This window comes from Brassica napus, chromosome A6, assembly GCF_020379485.1.
Source record: "Brassica napus cultivar Da-Ae chromosome A6, Da-Ae, whole genome shotgun sequence".
In the NCBI taxonomy this organism is placed as follows: domain Eukaryota; kingdom Viridiplantae; phylum Streptophyta; class Magnoliopsida; order Brassicales; family Brassicaceae; genus Brassica; species Brassica napus.
Genome location: NC_063439.1, coordinates 9,529,741 through 9,547,517, shown reverse-complemented (window position 1 = coordinate 9,547,517; position 17,777 = coordinate 9,529,741). Strand labels below are relative to the sequence as shown.

The window sequence follows — 17,777 nt, the reverse complement described above, 5'->3', positions numbered from 1 at the left end:
ACAATTTTTTTGTATTTTTGAGTCAATGTGTAACAAATTAATTGAAGATGATACATTGATCCATTCGATTGATGAAATACATTTGGACTACAATATATATGGATAAACTTTTATGCATTTTTCGCTTAGATCTATCTTTTCGTTTGTGTAGTAGGTTTATGTATGGAAAGTTGAGATATTTTATTTATTTTAAACGGATATTAGAAAATACATTAGTTATATTGTACAAATATTTAGTTATTAAGATTATTAGTGAAACCAAAAAAATATGTTGGATAAAAGGTTTATTATATATGTTTTTGACCCTTGTATTTGTGTTTTGTTTATATTTAACGAAATATTAACACTTTTGATGCAGTTAATTTTTCCATAGTAGAAAAATTCTATTTCAGTTAGTTGATTTTCATTTTTTTCTTGTATTTTGGTAGACACAAACATAATTACTTCTAGTGAAACCAAAAGTCTATTTCAATTAGTTTATCAAGTCGATTTAGTTATTAAGTTTACTAGTGAAACCAAAAAAGTGTTGGATAAAAGGTTTATTATTTATTATTTTGAGCCTTGTATTTGTATTTTGTTTATATTTAACTAAATAATAACACTTGTGATGAAAATGAATTATCCATAATAGCAAAATCTATTTCAATTATTTGACTTTCAGTTTTTATTGTATTTTCGGGAGACACAAACATTATTACTATGAGCGCTATCTTTGAGTCTTGGTAACTTGCCTAAGCACTTTCAAACTATCTCAATGTAATGAGATCATTAAAAGCTTGAAAACACTTCTAACACCAAAATCATTATTGTATTTTGTTTTCTCACCTCTTCTTTTTATGCAAGTGTTAGAAGAAAAATCAGAGGAAATCATGCACGTGGTGTCAACAATTTTTAAACATGAACAACTTTGGATAAAATGGACAGTCATAGATGCAATTGGTCGGTTTTCTTTTGTTTTGTGGCTTTCTTTGGCATTAGAGCATCACCAACACTTTCCATATACTTGCTAATGATATAGATGATTTCGATTTAAACATTCAAGTTAGTGACATTCATTTATTATCTCAGGCACATTCTCATGTCGTAGCAGCCGCTTCGAGCTATTTATGTTCATTTGAAATTATGGCATCACACTTAAAGAAATTAGTACAAAGAGAAGATAACTTGGTTGCAGGGGCACAAACATAATTATTTGACCGTCCGTGTTTATTGTCAACTTCAATAATTCAACTTTTATTTTTTGGTTGGTAAACACAAACAGAACTAGGGGAAGCGTTAAAGATCTTGAAAGTAAATGAAGAAGTCACTGAAGAGTTGTGCATGTTATTTTTGGTATGTATGAACTCTGTTGTAATGCTAATTAGAAAACCAAGATTTCAAGAAGATACATATGAGGTATGTTTTACCATTTTTTCATTTGTTATTGTGTCATTTTCTTCTATTCATATGTGGGTACTAACTCTACTGGTATGCTAACAAAATTTACGGCAAATAATTGAAATGTTCGACGCAATGCGTGAAAAAATGATTGATGAAGATCCATTGATCCATAGGATGTACTTTTGTGATTACAATATAATATGAATAAGCATTTAATAATTTTGTTTTTTTGTTTAGAAAAAAATATGTTTTTCTTAATTCTATTTTTCGTTTATGTAGGCAAGGTTGAGATATTATCTTGTTTTAAGTTTGAAGATTATGGAGAATACATTATTATGTGGTACCATATATGCTCCATTTTGTTCAGGCTAATCAAGGTGGCCTAACTATTGAGTCTACTGATGAAACAGAAAAAATGTTGAATGAATGTTGATATTTACTCTTTTGACACTTTATTTTTGATTTGTTTAAATCTATCTAAACATTAACACCTTTTGATGAAGCTTGTTTAGGCTTATCCATGGAGATTAAGCTCAGCTTGTCAAAGAAGAAGCAATGGAGAATTAGATGAAAGCTTGTGAGATGTTTTACATCTACACATAAATCTTTTAGGCAAACCTCTTCCCTTGGATTATGGAGATATCTTTTGCATTGGCTCCATTGTTTAAGGTGGACAGTTGCTAAGAAGAAGAGTTATATCAGCAACTCTGCAGGTACTGCACTCAACTGAAATTGTTATAGAAAGTTGTAAGATGTCTTCACTCAACGAATGACGATATGTAGGATGTTTCTAAGGAGATGCATGATTCTTTGGTTTTTGTAATGGACATAATAAGTTAAAAATGTGTATCTTTTCTACTTTTTGTTTTGTTCTATTTCCTCTGTTAGATAATAAATATTAATGATTTTGTAAGAAAGAGAAGCAAAGTTTGCAGAGATTCTAAAAGAAGCCATGGAAAGAGTAAGTTTCTCATTATCAAACATTTGATTAAAATGTCAATGTTAATCGTTTTCTTGATGGTTTACTTTTATAACATGTGCTAGAGTTTGATGAGCATAAAAGAAAGTAAGTTTTTGATTCAAGGGCAGCAGTTTCTCTTTTCTTTTATGTAGACATCATTTTGCAACTATTGGATATGTCTAAACCAAGGATTTTGTTCCAATATAATGTTCTAACGGTAGAAATTCTTCATGTTGATTACTAAACCTCTGAGCTTAAGATGGATTAGATTTCACTTTTTTTTTGTTTTAGAGCATTTCCAACCACATTCTATTTTTCACTCTAAAATATAGTTTAGAGTAAAAATGTTCCAATGATACTCTATTTTCTATTCTATAATAGAGTAAGAAATGGATTTACTTTATATATAGAATAAGAGCATCTCCAATATAAAATTTTATTTTTTCTCCAAGATGGAATAAAATAGAATATAGAGTAAAAAAGCTTCAATCCTATTTCATTTCTCACACCATAATAGAGTAATGAACAAACAAAAAATAGGTTACTCTATTTGTGGAGTAAATCCCATTAAAGAGTGAGAAATATGGTAGGATTAGAATATTTTTACTTCATACTCTCTTTTACTCCATTTTAGAGGAAAAAATAGAGTGATGTTAGAGATAGATGTCTTACATTGTTTTTTTTTTTGTTTATCATTCTATTTTTCGTTCTAAAATAGAGTACCATTTGAGTGGAAGTCAACTCTATCAAAAAGTAAAAAATAGAGTAAATCATTAGAGATGGTATTAGAAATTTGATCCCTAGGTTTGTATTATACCACTCATAATATTAAAAGAGAACAGAGTTCAAAAAATAAAATAAAAAATGACCAAAACAAAAACAAATGAAGCAGATGTTATTGTTCTGCAGATTGCATTTTAAAACTCTAATGAATAGATAAAGAGACATTATCTTTATGTCTATCTATTCAAAGCCTTGTCTTCTTCTGTGTAGATTCCTCAAAACTACCAAACTAATTAAGTTAGCAGCTTAGAGATAGAACACACTTTCTCCCCTCAGAGCTCGTCCTTAACTTCCTTAGTTTTCTTTTCCTCTGTCTTAGTCTCTCCAGCTGTGTCCTTGTTCTTGTCAATGAAGCTTATGATATCTTCCTTTGTCCTGTCTCCTTTATAAAGCACAATGTTTCCATTCGCTGATCTTAAGTAAATGGTCGGGAAGCCCTTCACATCAAAGGTGTCATGTGGGAAGTCGTTTGCGGTTGCATCCTGGACGAGAGTGAAATGAGTAAGAAACCAACAAGATAAAACCGCAGAGGATCAATAAACATACACTAATGACTTACAAACTTAGCAATGACTACACTTGGGTCGCTTTGGTACGACACAGCAACTTCGTCCAAGATTGGAACAAGGTTTTGGCAGTGTCCACACCATGGAGCATAGAACTCAAGCAAGACTGCAAGTAAAAAAAATGATCCATTAGTTTGGGAAACTATTTTCTATTTAACCTTGTTATGTAACTCACCGTTCTTTCCAGAGCTGAAGACCATCTCGTCAAGGTTCTCAGCAACAACAACCTTCACTGGCTCGTTGTTTTCACCCGGGATAGGTTGAGATTTTTTGTACGGGGAAGCTTTCCCGTCCTTGAAGTCATTGATCCATGATTCAATCTGGTCAACCTCCACATTTGTTTTCAGGTACTTCTTGTCATCCACTGTCTGAAGGATGATGAGAGGAAGTTGCCTCTGTTCGACTCCATAGTGCTGTTATTGGTTCAGAAAAACTGCTTAGCATTTTGTAACCAACACAGGATGAAACAGTAGGAAGACTAAACCTGTAATGCCTCTTCGCTGTTCTTTGCATCACCGAGAAGAAAGCTAAGACCATGTCCCTTGTTGGAAGCAGCAACTTCACGGTACTTTGATTTAAGAGTCTCAGCTCCTTCTCCGTTGAAGTTCAAGAAAAACAACGCCTGAAACTCAACATAGTACCCATCATCAAAGCCATGACTGTTCATGGGCATAGCGAGATGAAACATTCGTCTTCAATCCTCAAAATTTTAGTGGCTAATTTGTATAATAGATTATTAGACCCCAAATTTATAAATACAACTATATGTACTGATAATTTATTGACAAACTCTGATCAAAACCAGTACAAGGTTAGCAATTATAGGATCAGTGAAGAACATGAAAGCTTTTAGTGACAGAGATAATAAACAAAAACAAACTACATATTTTAGTATAATTCATGAACAGGTTACAGAGTGAGAGACCTATGAGTTACCTTAGTATTAGGGATTTCAAAGAATTTGAGAACATATGGATGGTTGTTTGGATCACTATCAAAGACGGTGATAAGAGGAATGCTTGATTCTTTGACAAATTTCTCCAAAGCTTCTCCAACAAAATCCTGGATGCATTACACAAGAGTGTACCATAAGAACAAGACCACTCATTCATAATACAAAGTGAAAAGATTTATCTCATGTACCCTGAAATCAACAAAGAGTTCATCAAAGGGTTTGAATAGCCTGACTACAGGTCCTGTCACAGACTCTCCACGAGGAAGAAGCTTAGCATCTGTGGTGTGTGCGAAATCATAATCAGAGCGCAGTTTCTCAGCAGTGGCCATGAAAGAGTCAAACTCAGCGCCAGATAGTTTAGGGAAAACACCAACCTATAAACACAAGAGAAAGTGAAGTTATATAATGAAATGATCATGAAACAGAATATGAATGATGTTTTCTTGACACTTACTGCAACCACATTCTTGTCACCAACAACCTCAGAAGCAGCATCAGCAGACTTGATTTCTAAAGAAGCAGGACCGCTTTGTTTCTTCAAGTAAGTAACAATGCCGTCAGCTTCACGAGGTCCGTTGTATTCTTGAACAGCTTTTCCTCCGTTTCTGAGGATCTTGATTGTTGGGAAGCCCTGAACCGAGTACTTTGTTGCAAATTCTTTGTTTGTTTCCTCGCTTGCATCGATCTTGGCGAGAACCACTGGAGGGACATGACTGCTCAATTCTGACGCAGCCTTCTCGTACTATAAACAAACAAACAAAAATCAACACTCACGACTATAGAAATTATACAAATAACTAAATGATGATAGATTTTTACCTCAGGAGCTAGCTGCTTGCAGTGTCCACACCTGAAGAAGAAGAAGAAGAGATTACAAAATACACAAGATTACAAATACTCTCACGCATCGATTACACAAGCACGTATTGTGACCTCAGATCATAGATCAACAGTGCAATAACCAGATGACGTTAGTGATCAGAAGAAAATCATTCGCACGCAAATCCATAAGGGACAAAAGAATAATCAAACGATCAATTCAGATCCATGCAGGGATCCATCAGATTCACGAACACACAAAAAAACTCATATCAATAAAATAAAAAAACGTTGAATCATTACAAATGCAATACCATGGGGCGTAAAACTCGACGACAATGAAATCATGCTTGTTGATGGTTTCGGTGAAGTTAGTGTGATCCAATGTCAACACAAACTCCTTCGTCTCCTTGCTTCTTACGCACGAAGCGAACAACGAGAACACAAGGATCGAACATAACGTGTATCCCTTCATTGCCATTACCGATCTCTGTCTCTCTCTCTCTCTCACCAAGGCTTCGGTCGGAAATTCTGTAGCTATCGGAGATATATATCAGCTCGTTTCACGTAAACTTAATGCTACTTGGTCGTTCATCCGCGTGGCAATCATCCATTGGACATTAAGTACTCATAGTTAGGCAATATCCCAACAACTTCTGTAATAACACTAATACATCGTCTTGACCATCTTCACCTTGGCCGGTTATAAAAAATCTGTTATTTTCCCGCTTTATCGGCAGTAATAACAGGAGTGAAAACTAGATCTGACACATTAATACGTTATACTATTCTGTTAATTTCATTTCATTACTGTCTATCATACTCATAGGTGTTGTTGGACTTTTAAGAGAACAATGCCTAAAGATTTAAGACTCTAGAAGCAAGTAATCAACCAATCAATGAATATTATAAATGGAGATTAACATATACAAACAATTTTTCTACGCCGAATCTAATTTTTCATTACCAAAATTTTCTGATGCAAAATCAAACCCTCATCAAGAAGAAGACTGAGGCTGTTGAAACCTAACATGTTCATGAGCTTTCACAACTTGTGATGTGAAATTCCCTAAAGCCTCAAAGATGGGCACTAAACCAGACTGTAAGCTACTCGAAGCCGCATTGTTCACTAGCTTAATCGTTTCCTTATGCCTCGCTCTCTCTTCCTCCAGCTTCTTCCTCATCGAATCCAAATCCACCTTCAGATCATCCAGCGCCGAGATCCTCCCGCTCTCCGACAACACCACGCTCCTCTCCGACGACGCACCCCCGTCTTGTAACTGCTCGTTTCTCATCCTCACCCTCGCCCTCTCCATCCGAAGGTCATTCAACCGTTTCTCGAAATCATGAGACACGTACTCCGCTTTCACTCTCTGCCTCTGCTCCTCGTCTTGTCTCTCCCACAGCTCGTGTAAACTCGTTGCAAAGCCTTCCATGGCGTTTGTGACGTTATCTCCTGAGATTCTCTCCATCGCTTCTTGCCAGTCTTTGCATATAACGAAAACGTGCGGAGCTCCAACGCGGCTTGGGGAGAAAGGAGCCACACCGTCTTCCGTCGACTCAGGTTCGTAGTGAAGACATCTTGATAGCCACCCGTTTAGAGACTCCACGTAGAGCTTCTGAGTGTTGACCCAGTCGTTGAAGCTGATGCACCATTCTCTTAGCTCCATCTCAAGATCAAGAATCGCTTTGAGGCCTGAGTCTCTTTGTAAGCCGGTGTTTGCCCTGAGAGATCGAACTTTGCTCTCCATGATGGCCTGGAACTGCTTCTGGTGGCACTTTAGCATTGATCTCCACATTCTTATCAACCTGAATCGTATTTACACGAAAGAAATATACAGTAAAAACTCTATAAATTAGTAACGTTGGGACTATGGTATTTAATTATTAATTTATAGAGTTTATACTATAATTTAATGTAGGTAACGATTGAATAAAAATGAAATGGTTTATTTATTTATTACCCGTGAATCAACTGAGTGAGCTGTGGCTGTAACTCTTCGTCTCTCAGTTTATGTATCCTACTGGAAATGGAATCAACGGATCTTATACAGACATCGAGTTTTGTTAGCAGCTTCCTAATGGCTGCTCGAGTTGTATCAATCTTGCTAGACTCTGCACCAAGACTGTCTAGTTTCTTCAGTGTTTTGCACTTTTCTTCGTAGATAACTCGAAGCTTCTCTTCGTCCTGCCATCAACAAACGTCACAATATGCCTAAAGAGACATCAAACCATTCAAAAAATCAAGAAACCGAGTTGATTTGATTGATACCTTGACTTCCTTGTACAGTTTCTTTTCCCAGGCGTAGAGTTTCTCCAAGGTTGATGAGAGGTTTGCAGTGAAGCCTTCTGGAACGTCCTGAACATTGTATGATTTTGCTATTTTCAGTATCCTTGATGTTAACCTTATTGATGGTTGTGGCTGAGAGCGTGATGACATGATCCGAGATAAGATAACTAGAGAGAGAAAACAAGGTAAGTCTCAAGTGATGCAAATCTAATCTATGATTCATAACAGTTCAATCTCAGACGCAAAGAGAGCATTCATTACCTTTAAGGCCGGAGCTTTTCTGCTGATAAGGCAACTTGCTGACCTCAAGCAACACAGCCACTTCCTTCCCATGAGAAGAAGCAACCTCAAACTCACTCTTTATCTCCTTCACAACTTCTCTTAGATCTCTAGTGGCGTGAACCGACAATGCAGACAAGCTACTTATCTTGGAAGACTCAACATCAAAAGAAGTTGCTGCTATATTCTCCTCCAACTCAAAGCTCACTCCTTTCTTCCTCACATACTCTTCCTCCACTTCTCCAACGCTCTTCCTAGCAACAGCCTCATGCCCGTGACTGCTATTCCTTTCTTCTCCTTCGTTAACATGGTGAAACTCAGATCCTTCTTCACTGCTTGTAAACGAAGACACTGTCTTTGAACTAAAAGAACTCTCTACCATAGGCACATCCCTCGATGTTCCTTCACCCGAGTCTCCTCCTCTCTTCTTGATCTTCCTCTCATCAAGTTGGGACCACTTGCTCGGCTCGTTCTCAGGTATATGCTCTTTCATCTTCTCAACACTATTCCTCTTGGACTGTTTCAACGTTTCTTGCTCAGTTTCATCTTCCAATTCAGGAATCCCTTCCCTCTCCCTCACCTCCCTCGAATCAAGGCTGCTTGAATTCGACTTAACTCCACTAGCAGCCGGATAAAAACCAGAACTTTCACCAGCTCCAGCTCTGTTGTAATCGTAAGTATCAAACACATTCAGAAAGTCCCAAGTGGAAACCGTGGGAGGAGACGGTGGAGGCCTCGCCGGAGACGGCGGCGCTGCTCTACGTTGTTGTTCAGGATAACCATAATAACCAGCATTGGAGTATCCATAACCATTCTCCTGTGGCCACTGCCCGTTCTCCACACGGTGATTCTCCGGCTGAAACACTACCGGACGAGACGGTGGCGCAGACTTCTTCATGAAGTACATTCCCTGATACTGGTTCGGATTCGGGTTCTCTCCCATAAAGCCCCATCCTTGGCCCGGATACTGGTACCCGGAGGAGTAACCCGGTTGATATCCCGGCGGATAACCAGGCGGGTAACTTGGTGGGTAACCGGGCGGGTAAGTTTCCGGTAAAGGTTGTTCCTTTTTCACTTTAGGGCTAGATTCGATATGGATATGATGATGACCTAAAGAATCATCAGATCCAGATTCCGATCCGGAATCGAACTCAGATCCAGAGGACAAATGCAAATGCGAGCCTTCTCCGTCTTCTTCCTCATCTTCTTGGACGAGGGAATGCGAAACAGAGGTCGAAGAAGAGGAGATCTTGTGTTTCTTCTTCCCTTGGTCGGAAGGCAGAGTGAGAACGGGCGAGTCCGGCGGCGAAGAGTTGTTGTTGGAGCCAGCGAGGACTAACTCCTCGTCGACGAAGCGTTTGATAGACTCGCCGACGTCGCAGAGAGACTGGAAGTAAGCGAGGTGAGCGGCGGCCAAAGCAGAGCGATGATACGACGCCGCTTTGATCAGTTCTTTCCTCTCTCTACAGAGAATCACAAGCGGTTGGTCATCGACTTTGGATCCTCCGCAACCCATTCCGTAGTCTCAAGTCTCATGCTTTTGGCTGAAAGGACAACGGGAAGACCATCTTGCTTTCAAATCGGAGAAAACAGAGTGTGTGAGAGAGAGAGAGAAACAGAGGATTGAAGAAATTCAAAAAAGATTAGTGATTTGTCGTTATGGGGAGGAAGAAAACAAAAGGGGTGGGGGTTAAATTAAACGTACAAGAGAGCTCTCGTGCATGCGAGAGAGTGACAGAAGAATCCATGGGTTTGCTGATTTCTTTAAACGAGACCCGTAGCAGACACTAAACAGAGGAGAGAGAGAGAGAAAGCAAAAAGGGTTTTCGAGTTAAATTTAATAACTATTATAAAAAAAAAAGGATTCGTCTTGTTGCAATTAAGTTTGTTGTCTACGAAATTTAACGGATAGGGATGTGTGTAAGGAAGCTAGGGATCTGGGGCGAAAATTAAATGCTAGTATTGAAGAAAGTGGTAGAGACGAGCATTTAATTTCACTTTCTTCCCTACTTTTCGCTTTTTACCCTTTTGCCCTATTACTTTCACTTTTATCTTTTTACTCTTTAACGAGTTTCAAGAAAAAGGAAAAGTAGAAAAGTTTGAACTATATACTCCTCAAATTGTAAATTAAATGTACAGTAAAAAGTGTCTATAGTTTGGTAGGTAGAATGTTATAAACTGGCAGGTATTGTGGATAACCGAAGACAAATAAACTGGTAACTAAAACTTTTTGATACTTTATACGTTACATGTTCGTGATAAATTGACAGGTTTAGTTAGTTTTATTGAGGCTAACAGTACGTATTTTAAAAACAAGGAAAAAGAAACAGAGACAGTATTAATTAAAACTTATAACTATGCCAAAACATTTTTCGTTTTAGTTTCAAGTCTTTTAAATAAATTGTTAGTCCAATAATATGATGGTTCTATAGATTACACAAATACATATTTGCATTTAAACAGAGTATAGGATATCGATGGACATTGGAAATGTAAAACATTAAAGTTACCAGTAGAAAATTTGATGATTTTTTCTTTGAAATCAATGAGAAATGGGCTCAATGCTCGAAAATAAGTGAAAAACTAATAAACAAATGCATGAAGGAAACATGAACATGTTACGAGTAGAGATAGGGGCTTGAGGCTAGCTAATAAGAAGAAGAAAAGCTGAAACATGCCATTGGGAAAGTGTGCTAGTCACGTGATGCCAAATCGAGTTTTCACGTGCTTGTCATATCCGGTTCGCATGCACCTTCTCGTCCCAAACTTGGAATTTCAAAATTGATTCTTTAAAATTCAAACTTTTATTGTATTTTTTTAGTTGATGTTGTGCCTGTGATGTCTACCTATTTCTGGCCACCATCAAACTCATATATAGTAGATCTATATTATAATTAACACATGTCACTATAATCATTTCATTTTACTAAAACTAGTATAATCCACCCTCCAAAGCTCGCTAACATATCGATTTCATATTATATAGTCTTATAGTTTAATTTCTCAGTTCAAAATAAAATATGTTACAAATATTTTGATGAGTACACTTATTTAATGTTGAGTTTGGTATTTTGATTTGGGGAATTGGGGTGTATAACCAGACAAAAACGTATAATTCATTGCATAGCCATTTTCTCTAACATTTCTATACACGGTGTTAACTTTATAAATTAATACAATATTGCCCTTTCCTGCAACCGGCGAAACCTGAAACAAAAAAAAAAATTCTTAATTATTATATCTAAAAAGTATAACGTGGCTTTACTGACTTCACATCTTTCTTTTTTATTCCTTAGTAACTTTGTATCCTTTCATTGCTCTCCGACACCGCTTTGTTGCACATCATCACCTTCACCGGATTAACATTGAATTGTTGACTTCTTCTTCATTATTTGCAAGCGTATCCTCTTCTTCTCATCTGAAATCGTCTGTCACACAACAGCGTTAGGGTGTCAGCGGCGAGTAGTACCAAACCGTTTCTATTTTACTTCACACCGTTGATTCTTCTCAGATCTCTGGAACTACATTAAGTTCTCAGGTGTTTACCTTCAAATCTCTTCATATGTTGTTATTTTTCTTTTCTATTTGGGCTATTGTCGGAATTAGAGTACTATAATTGGTAAATCTACAACCTCGTACCATTGCATGTCGGATCTGATTTTTGCGTAGAAGTTCACCAATTGATTTAGGGTTTTGGTTTCCTCGATTGTTCTTGATTTTGAATTTTAGGAGAAATACATAATAAATAGTATAGTAATATAATTTGTTGTATGGAATAGCATCTATAATACAACTTGTATGCGTGAAATTTCTTACGCTTATTTTATTTGAGATGGAATAGGAAAACTATATGTTCGAACTATGCTATCTGAGATGGAATCAATTGACAACCTATTCTACTTGAGATGGAATTGAATGATCTGTAACATATGTGCTATCATTCTTTATCAACAATCGTATTGTTTGAAATAAAAAAAATATTTTCTATATAAAATAGAATGAATTACTCTATTATAACAATGTTTCCCTCTTACTTAGTTCCTTAGGTTTGGCATGGACGAATTAGGCCTTCCAAGTAGATTGGTTGAGACATGTTTTGAACTCACTGGAAAGACGGATTAACAAATATTTCAACTTCCTTTGGATTGAGGTGGTCAAGAATGCATAAGAGGGTTCAATCTTGTTCGTTGTTATTTCATGTTCTCTTGATATTAGTTTTGTATCGGTGCCTAAATGTGTTTTATATTAGTGTGTATATGATTTTGTAAAGAGAAATAATATGTTGAACGTAAATGGAATAAAATTTATTATGACATCAAATAAAACATAATACAATGTGATATTGAATGGAAATGATATTCATATGATGTTGTCTCTTCCACCTATTTTTTTTTAAATGCCGTCAATCTTAATTTCTTTCCATACAATCAATTTAAATTTGGTGTAAGCATTACTTCCTTTCCCTCAATTGTAAACACTTTAAAATCTGAACAATATTTACTGTTTTATATCGTTTCACACCGTTTCTATTCTATATGCTCATGTAGAATGGAAATGCATCTTACTGGCATTTCGAAATTTGGATTTAGTTTATGAAAGATTATGATTAACATTGGATTATAATTTATATTTCTATGTTGGGTCTAGTGATTAGTGGTTTTGATTTAGTTTAAAAAAGATTGAGGTTGACATTGGATATTGGATTAGGATTTATATTTTCATGTAGAGTTTAATGATTAGTTGATAGGGTTTAGTTATGTACGATTGGGTTGACATTTGGGCAAGCATAACCACATTTCATGAAAGTATAGCCATATCAACATTTGAGAAATGTGTTAAGATGATCTTTAGATTGTAACTACATTTTCACATTTTCTATTCTATATGCCTTATGTAAAATGGTATTGCATTTTACTGACATTTTAAAATTTAGGTTTAATTTATAAAAGATTGGGGTTGACATTGGATTAGGGTTTATATTTCCGTGTAGGGTTTAGTGATTAGTTGATAGGTTTAGTTTATCAAAGATTTGAAGTGACTTAGGATGAGGGTTTATATTTTTGTATAGGGTATAGTGATTATTGAGGAGGGGCTAGTTTCTGGCATATTGGGTTCTCCATTTGAAGATTGGATAGAGAGTTAATTAATATGGAAAAGTTTTAGTTTCATAATTGGGTTAGGGTTTATATTTCCTTTTAGGGTTTATATTTCCTTTTAGGGTTTAGTGATGATTAAAAAAGGGTTAGTTTCTGGCATATTGGGTTTGCCATTTGAAGATTGGGGTTCACATTGAGGTCATATTTCTGTGTAAAGTTTAGTGATTAGTTAATAGGGTGTAGTATATATTTCTCTGTGTGTTTACTGAGGTTTTACACTTCTATGCTATTTGACCTTTACATCGTGACATATACTATTGTGTCATATAGAATAGAAATGTTCTGAATTGGTATTCTTATTATCCACTCATTTTCTTTCATAATTTTCTATCATATGTGATAAATACAACTGGCCTCTCATCTGCGTATCGGTATGTATGTGTTTATATTCCACTGGAAAACACCACGTCGCTTATTTTAGGAATTGTAACTGGCAACCGTTTATATGAAGGGGCAGAACCGGAGAAAATGTGACCAAAAAGTCTAACATTTAATTATGTCAAAATCAGTGTTACTTACCTAATTTCACACTGAAATATAGCTATTTAGCCAATAAGCCCTTTTGATTTTGTCATTTAAATGCTACTATGTAATTCTAGTTATATAATCCAACTCAAACATGTGTAGTCATGTTATTAGTTTTACTAACTGCTAGTCTGCTAAAGTCTTAAAAGACTACAAGAAACCGAAGCTAGAGGACTGGCCACTGATAAATTTGGTAACAAAGTTGGCATGCAGTAATCGACATAATCAAGATCTAAGCATATAGGGAGAGGACGAAAAGCAACAATAGCTTATCAAAAAGGGGGAGAAGAAGAAAAAAAAAGCGACAGTAGAGTTAGGTTAATAATTATTGCCGTGTTTAATTACATTATCTTTATATATATATATGCATGTAACCCATGCTTCTCTCATCATGATCTAGTATGTATACAGTTAAGTGATTAACTATTAGTATACGTTTTAGAAAGTTGATGGTATGTGTAAGAAGATATGTAAGAGAACTCCAAGATCTCGTCTGGGTGATAAAATAACATGACTTTTACTGGGTTTTCATTAATGTAATATCGATATGATGATTAGAAAATATAAGCCATCTCAAGAGTTATTAATGGAATTATGGAACGGGTAAACATTGTAATAATTAAAAAGTTAGCATATTTTAACATTTTGCTAAAAACAACTTATAGTATATATATATATATGTATATATATTAAACCCTTTGCTATAATAGTTTTTACAAAAAAAAAATATTATGCAATGCATTCGAAGAAACGCAAAGTTAGTAATACTCCATCCATCTGTTCCCGTAAGTAAGATTTTCTACAGTTAATCTTATTAAAAATTTAATAAATATTTATAATTTAATTTATTTTTTATTTTATTATACATTTTCCAATAATTTTCCACCAATGAAATTTAATCAATTCAAATATTCTCAATTAATGTTTCTCAAAAATATAAAAAGTACCTTTACAATATTAGAAAATTTATCTTTACAGAACAAGAAAAAAAATCTAAAAAAATCTAAAAAAATCTTACTTAACTTGGAGAACGGAAGGAGTATTATTTTCTCTCAAACTACGACGTACCAACATAATTGATAACTCACAAATTTGTACATTAAGTACGAATAATGTAGTTGGTCATTTGAGTGTACTTTGTTAATGTGTGTACTCTTTTTTTCAAAGTAAGTTAATGTGTATACGTAAAAACAAACTCTTAAAAAATACTAGCACAATTAATTACGAGTACCTATTTACAATTAATCAGGTAGAGAATCATGCAATAATCAGTGATAAAGTTAGTGAGGTAATTAATGAAGTGATGATATCACTTTTGAATCTTAATTAATTCTTAATGGTTGTTAGTTGTTACATAATGTCCAAACAAATGGTGAGCTAACTGCACGGAGATAAGATAGACGACAACGGTGGTACGTGGTTATTTCTTACTCCACATTTTATCCTTTTTTTACGTTAACTCCGCAACTCTAATACCAATCTTTATGGTTAACCAACTCTATTTGTTGACATAATCACTTTTTATTGCTTTTGGTTCTCTGTATTTTTTCCACGATATGCATCATCATTTGACATATTTAACAAAGTGCGTAATCTTATTGAGATAAAACATTTTAAAATGTTCGACATTAGAAAAAGGAAGAATAAATTTTTTGTATTTGTTGTGTGTAAATCTTCTCAAAAGGTTTTTGATGAACATCATACCACTTAAGACCCTAAATCTTTATAACTAATCGCTTGGGGGGCTCACCATGAGTTTCGACTTGATGCGTCATCATTTGATGGCGTCGAACTCAGCCCCACCCACCCGTCCTTTTAGCTCCATATCTTTGACTTTTTATGCATTTCACAAATCAAAAATTTGATGACAATTAAATATCATTAAGAAATACGTTTGCTTTCATGTCAAAACTAAGCTCCCTTGGTGAGGGAACACCATCCGTTCTAGGTTTCTTCGATGTCATCTTTTCCATAGACGATTTATATAGTTTCACTTCATGGAGTCCATGCAGTGATCTATTTCCAATCAGTTTGGTAAACAAATATAAAAATCAAGCTGCAATCGTGTACTTTTGTGGTTGGTACGGGTGAATACCCAAGGTTTCGTTATTTCTTGAGAAATTTCTGTCTAATTAAATATCTTGTTAAGTACTTAAATTAACCTTTGCGTTTTTCTTCCGACATATCAACTCGATATAAAAGGAAAAAACTCTCTATGAGAACATGAATTGCTTAATCATGAAGATATAAGTGGTCACCATTTTTATTTGTCAACCTTGTAGAAATAACATATCATAAGAATATCAACTAGAAGTCAATAACCAAGGCGTATCGCAGGCGGCGTTGAAAACTTTCTTGAATAAGCCCTAACGTTGATGTATTAATCAACAAGTACATCGGTTAACCTAATCCGTCGTAATTAATATTCCAAGAGCACCCAAAAGAGAGGAATCTTGAATGCCCAACAATCAAAACCAAACCCCAATTTTTTTATTTTATTTTAAAAGTGGAAATGTTTATTCAAAACCCCATGAAGACTGACGCGTTACATGACCATGTGACTTGGAGAAATATGACATATACTTCTGACTAAGTCTTAGAATAGATAAATACTAGGCTAGTAGTTTCTTATTTTCAATGCGTAGTGTTTCTTTTACGCGCATGAGCGTGTGACATAAGCGTTGGTGGACAATGGACATTAGTGTGAATACGATAATGGTGTTCAACATTAGTTAAATATAAAAGGAGGATAGTTTGTTTATGTACAACACTATTAGGTCCTCATGAATCTGAAAGACTGATACAAAATAATAATATTTCGAAAGAAGAGAGAGGATAATTGGTTTCTAGTTAGTCTGAAAAAAGGTCGGTAAGAGAGAAAGGAGAGAGAAAGGAGAGAGAAAGGAGATCTGAGATCGGATCCGGCGTAAGGCCGGCGCGTGAGCGTCCGTGCCGCCGCCGGATCCTTCCTCTTTCCGTCAAAATGTTTTTTTTTGCTTCTTCTCCGTCGCCTATCACTGAGTGCCTTGTCGGAGCTCTGGATTGGAGCCATCATCCGAAGGTGGTTTCCTCGTTTGGAGGGACGACGCGCTCGCGTGGAGGCCATGGCGTGAGAAGATCGGCTTGCATGTTCGAGTGGTGGTTCCGGGAGATGGAGGCTACCACAGATCCGTCGACGCCGGCTTTTCTCCGGGAGGTGGAGGCTCCTTCAGCTTCGCCGACGCCGGTTCAAATTCCCGGGAAGATGAGGTAATCTATGCTCCTTCTTCGTCGGTTTTGGCTCCGAAAGGTAGAGGCTCACACAGCTCTACGCTGTCGGTTTTGGTTCCGGAAGGTAGAGGCTCACGTTTGCTCTACGCGGTCGGGTTAGGACCTGTTGTCTGTTGGGTTTGGGTACTAGTTGGGTTCTGGTGGAAACGGTGTTATGGATCTTGTCGTCAAGGTGTATGCTCGGAAAAAGGATGAGCTCTCGGTCGAAGATGACGCTCTCCACCATCGGTTACGACGACAAGAGAAGGAGAGTTGAGGTATCGAGTCTCGGTTTTAATGGTCGTGAGATGGCGTCTGATGTTGGGGATGAGCTTTCGGTTAGTCCGATGAAGCCCCCCGTGACAAGTTCGACGGTTCTGAACCGGTCGGCCGAACCGCCGGAAAGAGACAAGAAGAAGTTAAGCCGACATGTGTCGTTGGATTTGGGCAGTGTCGGTTTTGGGCTGTTGGGCTTAAGGCCCGTTTTTTTTTACCTTGGTGTTTGTTTAGCTAATCGGGCCGTGGGCATGCTATTTTGTAAGGTTATTGGGATAGGCCCGTTTCTATTTAATAAAAAAAAACTTGACGAAAAAAAAAAAAAGTACAACACTATTAGGTGAATACGAGTAACGACCTTTGTCAAGTTGGAGAGCAAACGAAAAAACTGTTATTAAACAAAATGAAAAACAGAATAAAGATGATGTGAAAGTTTTGAGTTTTTTTTCTTTTAGAATAATCTGTATTAAAAGTAAAAGTGGTTCTGGTGAATTTAAAAAGTCTGAGGGGTGTTCGTAAGTGTATTTTGGATAATGGA

At 36.1% G+C, this 17,777-nt stretch overlaps 2 protein-coding genes across 2 annotated transcripts; both read right to left on the bottom strand.

The window, feature by feature from the left end:
* Nucleotides 1–3,110: 3,110 nt before the first annotated feature.
* Nucleotides 3,111–6,089, bottom strand: LOC106351620 (protein disulfide isomerase-like 1-1). The gene is made up of 9 exons (XM_013791398.3): nt 5,779–6,089; nt 5,465–5,495; nt 5,100–5,387; nt 4,834–5,019; nt 4,627–4,752; nt 4,175–4,312; nt 3,866–4,103; nt 3,684–3,796; nt 3,111–3,606 (listed from the first exon to the last, which is right to left on the bottom strand). The coding sequence occupies exons 1-9, from the start codon at nt 5,943–5,945 to the stop codon at nt 3,397–3,399; spliced, it is 1,497 nt and encodes a 498-aa protein (XP_013646852.1). The 5' UTR covers nt 5,946–6,089; the 3' UTR covers nt 3,111–3,396.
* Nucleotides 6,090–6,349: 260 nt separating this feature from the next.
* LOC106347384 (protein ROLLING AND ERECT LEAF 2) lies at nt 6,350–9,987 on the bottom strand. The gene is made up of 4 exons (XM_022687360.2): nt 8,016–9,987; nt 7,737–7,921; nt 7,429–7,652; nt 6,350–7,273 (listed from the first exon to the last, which is right to left on the bottom strand). The coding sequence occupies exons 1-4, from the start codon at nt 9,547–9,549 to the stop codon at nt 6,463–6,465; spliced, it is 2,754 nt and encodes a 917-aa protein (XP_022543081.2). The 5' UTR covers nt 9,550–9,987; the 3' UTR covers nt 6,350–6,462.
* Between the last annotated feature and the right edge of the window lie 7,790 nt (nt 9,988–17,777).

Coding starts and splice junctions, on each gene's coding strand:
- LOC106351620 (XM_013791398.3), bottom strand. CDS start 5,945: ATGGCAATGAAGGGATACACGTTATGTTCGATCCTTGTGTTCTCGTTG. Junction 4,104..4,174: donor ACAGCGAAGAGGCATTACAG/GTTTAGTCTTCC, acceptor AACCAATAACAG/CACTATGGAGTCGAACAGAG. Junction 3,797..3,865: donor CTTCAGCTCTGGAAAGAACG/GTGAGTTACATA, acceptor TTTTACTTGCAG/TCTTGCTTGAGTTCTATGCT.
- LOC106347384 (XM_022687360.2), bottom strand. CDS start 9,549: ATGGGTTGCGGAGGATCCAAAGTCGATGACCAACCGCTTGTGATTCTC. Junction 7,922..8,015: donor GAAAAGCTCCGGCCTTAAAG/GTAATGAATGCT, acceptor TTCTCTCTCTAG/TTATCTTATCTCGGATCATG. Junction 7,274..7,428: donor CTCACTCAGTTGATTCACGG/GTAATAAATAAA, acceptor AATACGATTCAG/GTTGATAAGAATGTGGAGAT.